Source organism: Balaenoptera ricei, chromosome 20 (genome assembly GCF_028023285.1).
Source record: "Balaenoptera ricei isolate mBalRic1 chromosome 20, mBalRic1.hap2, whole genome shotgun sequence".
Lineage (NCBI taxonomy): Eukaryota > Metazoa > Chordata > Mammalia > Artiodactyla > Balaenopteridae > Balaenoptera > Balaenoptera ricei.
The window spans coordinates 51,315,520-51,330,268 of NC_082658.1; the positions used below are offsets into that span (position 1 = coordinate 51,315,520).

The following is a 14,749-nucleotide window of genomic DNA, read 5'->3' on the forward strand; positions in this document are numbered from 1 at the left end:
ACACAAAAGGAATATAATCAATTCTGATGTCTATGTTCAAAGCCTTAAAACCTGAAATGTGAGATTTCAGAATTTTTCTATCAAAGAAACTTAATAACCTAGAAACCTTCTAAAATAAACGATGAGCAGTATCATCTAAGAGCAGTACCTATTTACAGAATTGTTAACCTAAAATTTCTGAATGCTATTTTGCACTGATATTTTGAATAAAATTGTGAAATTCAGGAATTGCAAACTCAAATATTTACAACGTACTACTCAAAATGCCAGTCCCTGACAAGATACAGAACTTGTGCCAGAACGTAAATCAACACACTGAGAGTCATAACCAAAGACGTGTCTGCTGAACTAAACGTGCAGCACAAGGTCCTCGCCTCTGTGGACAGTAACAAACGGTTTGTGGCCGAGCGGGCAGACCAATGGCCACACTTCTGGTAGCACTATGCCAGATGACACAAATGACCATTTCAAAGGGGATGGTCACTACTCAGTTCTAGGTAATTAATGTCAAGTGGGTTTGCTGGCCCAGTTCTGCTAGATCTCTAAAATTTTCAAATGAAACCAGCAACCCATATTTTTATATGAAATTTCTATGATTCTTAAAGTATATGTGGACAATAAATAACTGCAAGCCTTATACAATTCACAGGCCGACAGGTGGCAACCTCTATTGTAAACAGAATTATAAAGAAAGTTGGGGTACTTGGCTACTCCACACTTTTAAAGAAGTATAAAAGTGTTTCACTCTCTTTGAGCACTACTTTGCTCAAAGAGAGTGAAACACTTTTATACTTCTTTAAAACTGAGTTAGATGGACTAGAATTTTTAACAGGTTGTGATTGCTGGCGTTCATTCCTTTACTCATTCAACAGGTATTACATGTTAGCTCCATGCCAGGCATTGTGCAAAATGCTGGAGATACTGTAGTAAAAGCAAATACAGACATAATCTCTCCCTTCATGAAGCTGACAGTCTGGTAGAAGATAGGTATTAATTTAAGAATCATTCGAATATATGTAAAATTGTCACTGTGATGAATGCTATAAAAGATACGAGGTGCTAGGAAACCTACATAATAAGTGGAACTGCCTTAGGAAGGTCAGAGAAGGCTTCCCTGAGGACTGAAAGTAAAATAAAAATTAACAAAGAACAGGGGGAAGGGAACACGGTATTCTAGGGTCCTAGGTAAAGAGAAGAGCAAGTACAAAGACCCTGAGGCAGGAGACTTCATGGGGCATACTGAGACACAGCCACTGTGTCTAAAATGCAGACAGCAAAGTAAGCATGCATGGTTTAAAATGAGGCTGGAGAGGAAGATAGAGGCCAGATTATATAGGACCTTATAATTAGGGTAACCATACAATTTTATCAATTAATTCGGGACACTTCTGAAAGTGAAAGTATCACACCAGGATAATTATAATCTATGTTAAGGATTTATGTTTGGTATGGAATAAGGATGGACCAAGTGGAAGCAGAGACACCAGTGAGAAAGCTACTGCTGTCATCTGAGTTAAGAGGCTGGACAAAGGTGGCAGTGGCAAAGACAGGGAAAAGTGAAAGGAATTTAGAGACATTTAGGAAGGAAAATTGACAAGATCTGTTGATGGACTGATATGTGAGGTGAGGAAGGATATGTTTACAGACATCTCCTAGGGTTCTGGCTTGTTCAACAGGATAGACAGTGCCACTCACTGAAACTGGGAACTCAGGCAGAGAACCATTTTTGAGGAGAAATATCATAAATTTGAGCTGTATTTGAGACATCCAAGTAGAGATATTGAGTAAGTATGATCTCTAGGTATAGAGCCCAGAAAATCTGGAAAAACAGATTTGGAAATCTGGAAAAAATGTCTAAGTGATTTGCAAACAAACAAATGAGGGCCTGGCACAGATGAGAGTGCCTAAGGAGAAAACACAAAGTGAGAAGAAAAGACAACTTAACACTAAGCCTCAAAGAATCCTTTAATGGTTGTACATACAATCGTTACAGAGGAAGCTACACCAGGAGACAGGGTGGAAGAAGGAAAACCAGGAGAGTGTGATGTGGTGCCAAGGAGGCCAAGGGAAGAGGGTGTCCATGAAGGGTAAGAGTGTCAGTTACCCCAGTGCTTCTCAGGAGTCAACTGGAAACTGAAACTGGATTTAGTGATGTGAGACCATGGAGACCTTTTCAGGAGCTGCTTTCATAGTGGTAAAATTCAGAATCCACCCTGGAATGTGCTAAAGATTAAGTATGGTATGAAAAAATGGAGACAGTAAAAACAGATAATTCTTCAAGAAGCTGAGTTATGCAAGGGAGAGATGGGGCAGAAGTGGTAGGGTTGACGGAGAGGTTTCTTTACTAATTTTTTAATGGAAGATTTAAACATGTTTAAAAGTCAATGGAGGGCTTCCCTGGTGGCGCAGTGGTTAAGAATCCGCCTGCCAATGCGGGGGACACGGGTTCGAGCCCTGGTCTGGGAAGGTCCCACATGCCACGGAGCAGCTGGGCCCGTGAGCCACAATTACTGAGCCTGCGCGTCTGGAGCCTCTGCTCCGCAACAAGAGGGGCCGCGATGGTGAGAGGCCCACGCATTGCGATGAAGAGTGGCCCCTGCTTGCCGCAACTAGAGAAAGCCTTCGCACAGAAACGAAGACCCAACACAGCCAAAAAAAAAAAATTAATAATAAATAAATAATAAATAAATTTTTTTTTAAAAGTCAATGGAAAGTCACAAAGGCCACATATTATAATTCAATTTACATGAAATATCCAAAACATGCAAAGCTGTAGAGACAGAAAGCAGATCAGTGGTTTCCAGGGGTTGATGAGACACAGTAGTGGGGAGTGACTGCTTAATGGGTATAGGGTTTCTTTTGGGGTGATGAAAATGTTCTGGAATTAGATAGTGGTGATACTTGCACAACCTTGTGAACATACTAAGAACAACTGAATTGTACACTTTAAAATGGTGATTTTATGATATATGAGTTATATCTCAATTTTTTAATAAGTCAAAAAGAAGAAACTAGTTGACAGACATTAAATATTTAAATAAAGGAATACTGGATGATGTAAGGTTGTTGAGATGGGGAAGGGTATGGGATCCAAAGTACAGATGGAGAATTTAATTGAATTCGAGTATCATAATAACTGTAATAATAATAATAATAGGTTGTCAAACAGAACCAAAAGCCAAACCTATGGTCTTTTGTGTTTTCCACCAACTCATACCTACCCACAACTGAGTTTAAGAATTTTTTTTTTTTTTAACTTTATCACACCTATGGTCAAATAAGCAATGAGATAGCAGTATCATATAAAAACAAAGATCCTGGAACAGTTGTAAATGACCATTACTGTTAGCCCTATATTAGCCAAAGAACCCAAAATCCTACATGCAAAATAGTAAGAAACTACCTTGATCAATCAAGTTGGTCTCTTAAATGTGGATTGCTATGCTAGCTAAAGAGCAAATGACAGGGAAGAAAAACTTAGTCATCCAAATACTTCTTTGCTCTTTCCAATTACAGTTAAGAGTACTCCAGGGCTTCCCTGGTGGCGCAGTGGTTGAGAGTCTGCCTGCCAATGCAGGGGACACGGGTTCGAGCCCTGGTCTGGGAAGATCCCACATGCCGCGGAGCAACTGGGCCCGTGAGCCACAACTACTGAGCTTGCACGTCTGGAGCCTGTGCTCCGCAACAAGACAGGCCGCGATAGTGAGAGGCCCGCACACCACAATGAAGAGTGGCCCCCGCTTGCCGCAACTGGAGAAAGCCCTTGCACAGAAACGAAGACCCAACACAGCCAAAAATAAATAAATAAAATAAAGAATTATAAAATACACATTAAAAAAAAAAAAAAAAGAGTACTCCAGTTTTTCTAGCTAAGCCCAGTGACTTACCCTAAATTCAGTGAAACTTAAAAAAAAAAAAAAAAGAAGTCCAAGAGTATGGGAAACAGTTAAATATATTTAAGTTTTGTATTACAGAAAATTTAGGAACAATCTAAAGGTAGTCATTAGGGAGTTCACTGAATAAGCTATACCACATCCATACAAGAGAATATTCTGCAGTCATGAAAAGGAGTAAGACTGGGCTGATTCAGACAGTCTTGTATGAAGAGGGTTCCTTGATAAATTAACAGCAACAACAAAAAAAAACTCCCACAAGTTTGGGTAAAAGCATATACATGCATTATGATCACATTCTTGTAAAAATAAAAACAAGACAAAAAGACCCTATATGTGAACATGCATAGAAAACAATCTGGAAGGGTCAGAACCACCTCTGGATGTGGAAATTCTCATATTTTTGTATTATCTGAACACATGTTATATAATATCACCTTCATAACAACAATAAGTGTTTTATAACTATATGGAAAATGCTTATGTCAAGTGTGGGTAAAAAAGTCCTTTGATTGTACCTATAGCAAAATTACAACCACAAAAATTACTATATATGCATAAGGACAGGGCTTAGAAAGGAACACAAGTAATTTGATCTCTGGAGTGGAAGAACTGTGACCTTTTTTCTTTTACGTATGCAACATTCCCATTATGAATGTAGGTAGGAAGGATATATTTCTATAATTTTCCCATTAAGGGCTCTATAAATGTTTGTATAATAATAAAAAAAAAAAACCCTCCTTTTTCAAAAAAGGAAAACAGATCCTTGGTTCCAGAGTACTTGTTTTCCATGAAAGGGGGCCAATTCTGTTGGAGACCAAACCAGCATATTTCCCACAATGACAGCAATCCCCAAAAGATAGTCGTGCAGCTTGAGCACTGATTACATGGCTTCACAAAACATCTGGAGCAGAGAAACAGCAATATAATTAATATATTTTCTTAGTGCCTTCAAACAGAGTTGTTTATATAAACAATTCTCACTGTTTTAAAAAATGTGCTTACTTTGATGGAATAGAGCATACAACTTATTAATAAGGAACTACATCCTAATCACCAAAAAGTATAAGACATCAAGCAGAAGCTAGTCTAATTGAAGAAAATACACAAAAATCAATGAAGAGCTGATTCTTAGACTTTGTTATTAGCAAAATGAGTGTTTGTTTTCTTACTTCTAAGAAAATACAGACACTAATCTGAGGGTTGGAAATCTTTTTGTAGGACAAAAGTGAAGTCATCTGACTTCACTAGTTAAATATCTAGGTCACTTTAGCACCCTGGGACATTCAAAATTCCTGAACACAGGCAAGATCTTTTTTCATTTTCATTTCTGAGAGCACAGAGAGGCACAGGGACTAAAATTAGCTCTCACGTGGAAATTAGCAATTTATACCATCAGTCTTTGTTGTTTGTTTAACACATCCAGCTTCGTAAAACAAAACAGACTATTGTCAACAGGCTCAGGTCTGATTTCCCCATGATGACTCTTGCTCTGCTACTGATGAATACAGTATTACCATTCTTAGATGGGGTTTGGAAAGATACATTCTGTAACCATGGTTAAAGAAACAATCATTCTAACACTGTAGAGGCTGAACCTTATGTAACAATAAAGGTTGAAGCCTCCCCACCTTACTCCAACATTGGTTTCTATTCATTAGATCTTCACTGAGGTGCTAAAAATGGTACAGTCACAAACTATGACACAGCCCTTCAATGCCAGGTCTTTGATTTAAAAACAAATCAGTTAAGTGTCATACCCTATTCAAACTCAACTGACAGGGCTCAAGTAAATTGCAGGATGTTCCTATGGGGAACATAGGTTCCTGGTTTCTGTGAAAAAGCACAAACTAAAATTTAATTGAAACGGTCAGATATGATTACAACAAAGCAGTGACAGACGCAGGGAAGAGAGAGAAAAGAGAGGGAGAGAGAGAGATGACACCAGCAATCCTCAGTACCTTATCAAGTGTACCAGGCTTAACAACAATATCTATCCTTTACTAAGTGTCTACAATGTGTCAGTCACTTTGCACACATCATTGCTAACCTTTATGACAACCATCCAAAGTATGTCCTTTTATCCCTCCTTTTTAGATGAGGAAATTCAGTCTCAGTAAAGCTAAGAAAATTATCTAAAACCTCACAGCTGGTAAGTGGCACTCTCAAGACTGGTCCTTTGGATGACTCACTCAGAAGTGCCCCTCTTTCCATATCACACCCTGCGTCCCCTAAGAGAGCACTTAAGGGCTGAGCAAATAAATGACACTTCAATCCATCTCAGGTCTAATGTTCTTCCTGGTATTCCTTTTCCATCATTACCTGGGTTTACATTTTGGCCATTCTTTTTCATATATCTTCTTGAGTTAAATAAAAAGCCACTATAAAAATAAAGAACATTCTACTGATGCATATAATCATCAACAACTCTGACTTAAGTAAGCAGCAAGGAGGATGATGTCCAGGAGCAGGTAGGCTGTTTACATTTAAAAAAAAGTACATATCTTCTCTTCTTCCTCTATCATAGATCCCTTCTAAATATGCTGTACTACCAACCATAGGTAAGCTCATACTGCTCCATTATTAAAGAAGAGGAGCTCTCCTCAAGCTTGCCTCATCCTCTTGCCATCCCTTCACAGACAAATTTGCTTTTCCTTGCAAGAAACTTTAAAATTACTTTTGCCTATCACAAAACCACCACTTTGAACATCAAGTTCATAACTTTTAGTCCTTTTCTATGCACAGCATATCAGCACAGATACTTTGGCTTCAGTATGAAACAAAATGATGATGTTTTATAATCTGCAACACCCATTCCATAGGCTACGTGGTATTCCACCGTATGGAACTGCACTGTAAGAACCCACAATTTTGGAAATTTAAATTATTTCCAATTTTCCTTGTTATAAACAGCCTTGGGATAAACATCCTCAAACATACATTATTTCATTTAAGTATGCTTTTAGAACTTTCAAAGCTGCAACTCTACCAGCATTTTATCACTATGCCTATTTGACTACATTTTTGCCATTGATGGATACTGTATATTTTTTCTTTGCTAATTTGGTCCATTTGTCTTTCTTCTTTTGTAAATTGCCTGTTTTTATCTTTAACCTATATATTAAGGTTTTCTTCCTTTTTCTTGTCTTCTAAGAGTTCTTTATATTAAGGGAGCTAAATATTTATACTGTGTTGTCACCTTTTACTATTTCCTGATATGTAAAAGTTTTTACTTCTTATGTAGTTGAATCCATAAAATTTCCTTTATGAATTCTACCCTTGGAGTTTACTCAGAAAGACCATCCCTACACCGAAAGTTAAACAGTCCACCTATATATTTTTTTCTAGTACTTCAATAGAATAAATATACTGAAATCATCAAACCATCAGGAATTTATTTTGCATAATATATAGGAAAGGGAATCTAATGCACTTTCCCCACAGCTGTTCCAACGCATCTATTAAAAATCCATTGCTGTCTGCCTCCACCCTTAACAACCTGAAATGTCCTTATTCTATGTTACAGTCTCTACACGGTGGGGTGGTATCTTACTTAGGAGTCAGCTTCCAAAGTAAGCATATAAAGTGAAAATCCAAGAGAACATTGCAAAAGCTCTTTAATCATTCATAGCACTGTAAGATATTCACATTATGAGAAACACACAGGAGTCAAGACTGATCAAGAAAGGAAGATTCACCCTGTCCACTCTACACTCCCTCTGGGAGGTATACTACTGAGTAGAATGCAGGCTGGAATCACCCTATTTAATGTGCACATGCTCTTGAGACTTGAATGCCACTTTGTGCCAGACAACTGATGGCCCATTCTTGTGGCACTACTGGGCTAATGTTTTAATTACTCAAACTTCACAATATATTTAAATACTCATCTGGGAAAGTTTACACCCCTTCACCTTGCCATCACCCACTTATAACATTTGTTTTGAGTATCTTTTCTTTGAACAGAAGAAACATTATGTCGCTTTCTCTCCCAAAAACCTTAGAAGGATTTTGATTTGGGGAAGAATCGACATATTAACTATACTGAGCCTCCCCATCCAGAAACACACGGTGTCCCTAGATTCACTGTCTCCCCTAGACCCCTGAGGGTAATTCTGTTGCTTTATCCACATAGATCTTAACATATTTCTTTGCCAAGTTTCTGCCTATTCCTCTTTGTTATTGTGGATGGGATCTTTTATTGCAACTATATTTTCCAACTAGTATCTGGAAACCTATCAATTTTCTATTTATTTATATACATTTAAAAATATTTATATGTATGTTTTATTCAGCAATCATTTGAATATTTTTAGGTGATTCTCAAATGTTTTTTCAGGTAGACAATAATCAAGCTATCTGTAAAACTGTAATTCTTTTTCCTTCTAATCTTATTAACTCTAAATAAATAAGGGAAGCAATAGACTGAGCCAGAGAGAGTTCCAACTCTGTCACTTCTTAGTGTTATAAGCCTGTGCAAGCTATTTAAAAAGAATGTGTGGGACTTCCCTGGAGGTCCAGTGGTTAAGACTCTGCGCTTCAAATGCAGGGGGCTCAGATTTGATCCCTGGTTGCGAAACTAAGATCCCGCATGCTGCGTAGCAGCCAAAAAATAAAGAAAATAATAAAATAAAGGAATGCAGTATCAATTTAAAAAAAAAGAATGTGCATTCATATTTATAGATTAAAAGTTCAAAATATATCACTAAATCAAACTCACTGATTATATTATTTAGGCTCTTTATCAGCAGTACTTAACCTTTTTTGGGTCAACTACTCTTTTAAAACTGAAGTTCAAATTATAGGTTAAAGCTTTAAACCCTATCTCCCCAAGAAAAAGAACATACACAAAGAGTATATTTACCTAATTGTCTTTGAAGCATTCACTGATCCTCTGAAAGTCCCTAAGGCCATTGTTCTGTTTATTTTTCTCTACTTGGTTGGAAGGACAAAGAAAAAATGTCTCTGAATTATATCACTTTTTAAAAGATATTTCTTATGTTACATTTTTCAACATGCTAAAAGTCTTTTTTTAAGTCTTCATTTAACGTTATTTCTTTTGTCAATACAAACTAGTCTTCTTTTTCTAATTTGAGGCTTTTTTGCCTTCTATCTTACTTTTTTTTAATTTGGAGGGAACTCTCATTTGTTTAGTATATTTTTGCCCATCCCTTTATTTTTTATTTATCTGCAATTTTGTTTTAGGTATGCCATCTGTAAATGGCATACAGTTAGATTTTATACAAGAATTATTCTCATGCATTCGACAAATATTTATTGAATGTCTATTACTTGTCAGACACCCTTAAGCCATTCAGATATGTTGTGATAACAGATCTGTTTGGTCTGCTCTGAGTGATTTTTCTTAAAAACTATAAATCTTAAGCCATCTTAAAAATCCTAACCATCCTAAAAATCTTACTCTGGTTCCTCAAAGTCTGAGCAATCAAGTCCATTCTACTTTGCATGAGCTAAGAGCTATGAAAGGCTCTTTGTGACCTGTTCTTTGTTTTCCTTTCAGTCTCATCTCCTACTATTCCCTAAGCTGTTATTCTATATCCACTTCATCCCCATCTACATGCAGTTCTGCAAACTTACCAGGCCTTTCAAAAAATTCTGTTCTCTATACTTGGAACTCTTTTCCCCCTTCTATTCATCCTTCAGTATTCAGTTCAAAGACTCAAGGCCTTCACTAATACCACTCCCACACCACCGCTGTGTCCTTCTCTTCTGACTTCCATTTTCAATTGCACATAGACTTCTCAGATTCAGTATGCCCCAAACTGAAAATATATCATCTCCCCCCCAACCAGCTCATTCCCCCTTGTTCCTTGCTGCAGTAAATGGCACTACCACCTAATCTCTTGCTAAGTTGGAATACCAAGCACCATACTTGGTTCATACTTAATTTCTACTGTGTCCTGCTAATTATATTCATGAATTTCTCTCAAATTCATCCAGTGATCTCTATCCCTCCTCCCTCTACCTAGTTAGGCCACCAATATGTCTAATGTAGATTACTAAAACCATTTCCTACTTACTTGCCTATACTTTCAGTCTTAATTCTCCCTGCAATCCATCTTCTACCATGCTCCTAGAATACACCTGTCACCTGTCTAAACACAATTCTGAATGTTATTTCCCTGCTTTAAAACTTTAGTGCATAAGGCTGGGGATGAGTAATTCTGAAGACACAAGAACTCTCTGCACATGTCCCTAAGATAAATTCCAAACTCCTCACTGGCCCTTATCAAGTACTGCAAGCATCATCCTCCCAGCCTCACCTTCTGTCATTTGTCCACCACACCAGAGGCACGCTCAACTTTTCCAGTCCCCCACTACTCCGTGCTCTTTGCACACGCTACTCCCTCTGCCTGTAACATTCTTCTTTCTACCTGGCTAACTCAGACTCATTCTTCAGAACACAGCTAAGACACCGTATTTGTTTCAAATCATTCTCTAAATCCCAAAGCTGGGGTCAGGTCTTCCTTCTGTGCGATTCCACTGTATACTCCACAGTTTCTGCCACACTGAAAGGCTAACTGCTTGTTTATTTGTCCACTTCCTCCACTAGTGTGTTTACTCCAAATATGGCAGTGACTAAGTCTTTCTTGTTTATTATGGCTCTCCCGGAACTTAGAGCAAAATGGTTAATCAACAGATATTTGTTAAATAATTAAGTACAAAAATAAGTGTAGAGAGGAAACAAAGAATAACAAAACTGTATCTGCTCTAAAGCTACCAGGATAAATAACATCCACATACATAACTATGAAACAAAGGTTTAAGAAAAATGGTAGAGATGATCTAAACAAAGTGAAACACCAATTCAGTATCTCTGGGGTGATCTCCAAAGTAAGGTGCCAAAGATGAATCTTTAGAGTATGCAAAGAAAATATTAGAACTCTTATTTAAATATATTTTTAATTTCCAGTTTGAAGTATGTTTTCTAATGTGTTTAATATAGTAACATGGTAAGTAATACAAGCATTCATACATGGAGCTGTGCTCAACTTTTTACTGAGTGGAATAGACAATAAAGCTTGGAAATCACAGTTCTAGGGCATTTGACTTAACCTTTGTGTATTGGTGGGGGTCACAAATCTCTCTGAGAATCTGGTGAAAACCAAGGATTATCTCCCAGAAAAATGAATGTAAATAAATATGCATTATATATATATTTTTTAAGTTTTAGGATTTCTAGGGTACCTTGGCCCCCAGGTTAAGTCCTGGCCTAGGGCCTCCAGTTCTACAAGAAGTCTGCCAGGAGGAAGGATGAGGTCAACAAAATGCCTCAAGCCCTCTGACCCTATTATTCCCGACCTTCCCACTGCTCCACAAATCCTGCTCTTCCTCCTCCCCACAGGTGAATCACCCACATTTTCCCCAGGCAGGCTTGAAATTTCCCATCCCCTCTGTAACTCACATAGAGTTTAGGATGGCAGTCAAAGATCCCCTTCTCAAGGGTATAACACAAACATCCGTTATTACCATACCACTATCATAATCCTTGCCATTTCCTGAAGCGTCATACTATTATTTTCTTAATTTTTAATAATTAACTTTTAAACTCAAATTTAGTGACATTCTAAGTAATAATGAAGTGAAATCATTTTTTATATCCTGGTTATTATTTTCCTACCTCACATCAAAATAAACACACGCTTAAAATAAGGACTTTAGACCCTCACCAGTCACCAAGTTTTAGAGTACAATCCTAAGGTTTCTGCAGGCACTCTGGGATCTCTGTTAGGTAAGCAATAATTTGGACATCAAGAAATTTTTTTTTGTTTTTTGTTTTTTTTAGCCAGAAGGAAACTTAAAAGCATTTGGTCCAATCTTCTGATTTTATAGGTTAAAACGCTAAAACCAAGAGAAGTTAAGTGATTTGTCCAAGGTCAGAGGAGAAGTTTAAGGAAATGTCTAGAATTAGTATTCAGGTCTACTATCAGTCCAGTACGCTTTCCACTATGCTGTGTCCATTCAAATGACACTAGAATAATACTGTATCAAGAATTCTTCATCTGTTACCTACCTCACTCTTCCATTCAGATTTATCTGAACATGCTGCTGAAAATCTGGATATTTGGAAGCCAGATATGCAAAGTCAGGAGGTTTGTCCTTGTATCTATTTCTTGCATGCATTGATTTACTCAGAGCCATCTTTAAAAAGAAAAAAAGGGTGGGGGGGGAGGGGAATCGCACATTTAGTTAAAAAAAGTCAACAGGAAAAGCTGTGGTTGCCAAGTCAACAGTTACAGCCAATACATCTTTGCCAACCAAGTGAGAAAAAAGAAGTTATATTTTGAAAATGTGCAACAACAAATAAGCACATGAAAAGATGCTCAACATCATTAGTCATTACGGAAATGCAAGTCAAAACCACAATAAGATATCACTTCATACCCATTAGGATGGCAATTATTTAAAAAAAAAAAAAAAAAAGAAAGAAAGAAAATAACAAGTATTGGCGAGTATGTAAAGAAACTGGAGCCCTCAGGCATTGCAGGTGGGAACAAAGATGGTATGACTGCTGTGGAAAAGTTTGGTGGTTCTTTAAAAAGTTAAACATTACCATATGACCCAGCAATTCCACTCCTAGGTATAGATCCAAAAGAACTGAAAGCAGAGATTCGAACAGATACTTACAATGTTCACAGCAGCATTATTCACAATAGTCAAAAGGTGGAAGCAACCCCAAGTGTCCACAAGCAGATAAATAAACAAAATGTGGGATATACATACAATGGAATATTATTCAGCCCTAAAAAGGGATGAAATTCTGACACATGCTACAACATGTATGAACCTTAAAAACACTATGCTAAGGGAAATAAGCCACACACTAAAGCACAAATACTATATTATTCCACTTATATGAAGTGCCAACAATAGGCAAATTCATACAGACAGAGAGTAAACTAGAAGTTAGGGGTTGGGAGGAGGGTGGAATGGTGAATTACTGTTTAATGGTACATGGCTTCTGTTTAGGATGATGAAAAACTTCTAGAAATGGACAGTAGTGATGGTTGCACAACACTGTGAATATACCTAAAGCCACTGAATGGTATACTTAAAAATGGTTAAAACTGTAAATTTTATGTTATGTGTATTTTACCACAATTTTTTAAAATGTATGCAACATATGATGAATCTTTTTCTTTTAAACCAAGGGAAGAAAATTGGAAACTACTCCTTTAAATGCATCAAAGTGGCAGAAGGCAACATAATCTACAGTCAAGAATATTATAGTCAGAGGTTAGTTTTTACAGTGGTCCTGCATTGGCAGGTGCATTCTTAACCACTGCGCCACCAGGGAAGCCCATACAGCCTCTTATTTGGCCTCCATGAGCCCACACTTCATTACTTCAGCATACATATAAGACCCAGCATGGTGTGGCCTTACCTATTTTTTCACCATCAGCTTAAGTCTCACCCATTGCTCTTCTTTCTTTCCCTCCACTCTGGCAATAGGGTCTTTACCCAGGTTACTCCTTTTGTCTATAATGTTCTTTCCTCCCCCTCTTCACCTGATGAATTCCTACTCATCCTTACTACCACAGTTCAAGCATTTCTTCCTCAGGAAGGTCTTTCCTTCCCTAATCTCCCCAGTTCAGTCATATCTGCTATTGTAAAGTCTCTTAGCAGTAAGTACCGTTCCTTTGCAGGCTTTGTTAGAGATGTAACTTTACATGGTAATAAATCTGTTAATACTCAGAAGGTTTTTGACAGCTTTCCACACTGGAAGTTTAATAACCATGTTCAGAAAAGAATTGTCGAGATGTTCCAAATCATGCATCTAACTGCCCACGAGACTACTCACTTGAAAGGCTCCAAAGTACTTCATGCACAACATGTCCAAAATTAAATCATTTCTACCCACCCCAAACTGGTCCTCTTCTAATCTTCCCTATTTTGCTAAATGATACCACTATCTTCCTTGTGGCACAAAAGCGAGAAATCTTTAGCACGTTCTCCACCCTGCCTCCCTCATTCCAAACACACCATGTCCTGATTATTCTCCATCTCCTAATTATTTCTTGACTCCTAATTATTTCTTCCGGTTACCCGAGTCAGTGCAGAGAGCCAAAGTAGTAGATCTTCACTTAAGCTTCCGCTTCGACTTTCTTTGATCTTTCCCATCTCCACGCTTCTGTTTCCTTGGTTTCTCCTGACCCTTAATAATCCTCTTCAACTACCATGTGTCTTAATACGTTAAGTCTGTAAAATAATCTAAATTCCGCTTTCAGAACTTTGAATTCCTTCTGCACAGATCCCTACCACTTCAATCCTAATCTCCGTTTTCTCTCGTCTCCTTCCCTCATAAATCCGGCTTTTTCCACTAGTTCGACCACTGCTAGTTCTCCATCTCTTCCACTCCTTCCACGTCCTCATATTACCCACTCAGACTATCTTCCCGCCTCAGTTTTGGATCTCTCTAAACCTCCTCCGCCCCGCCGGTCTTTCCTACTTCAGTACTAGTCGCCACTCTATTTGCCAATTCCTCCTACCCACCCCAACACACATATACCCCCGCACGCGCACGCACATGTACACACACACCATCTGGTCTCTCTCCCTAGACCCCGAAGCCAGCACCTCACAGGCCCAGAACAGGAGAATGTGGAACCTAGGTGATACACAGGTTAAGTGAACTCGCAACCCGCGTGAAAGATATTAAGTGACTCACCTCTGAGGTTTAAGTTCCTTCCAGACGACTAGTCTAGTGTGGGCCTCTACAACCCCAGAGTCTTAAGCCACCAGCAGCTTGAAGATCCTAGAAACGCAAATGTTACGCTCCCAGTGCGCCGCCATCTTGGGCCTCCATTCAGCCTCGTGATTGGACGAGCCATTCT

The 14,749-nt window shown here is 38.1% G+C and overlaps 1 protein-coding gene across 1 annotated transcript in view; it reads right to left on the minus strand.

Annotated features, from left to right (window-relative positions):
• Positions 1–14,706, minus strand: part of METTL16 (methyltransferase 16, RNA N6-adenosine) — a 56,959-nt gene extending 42,253 nt beyond the window's left edge. Inside the window, exons 1-2 of the mRNA XM_059907428.1 lie at positions 14,584–14,706; positions 11,929–12,056 (exon numbers count right to left, since the gene is read on the minus strand). Coding sequence (XP_059763411.1) covers positions 11,929–12,056 — 128 coding nt within the window. The 5' untranslated portion in view covers positions 14,584–14,706. The remainder of the gene's footprint in view (positions 1–11,928; positions 12,057–14,583) is intronic.
• Positions 14,707–14,749: the final 43 nt, after the last annotated feature.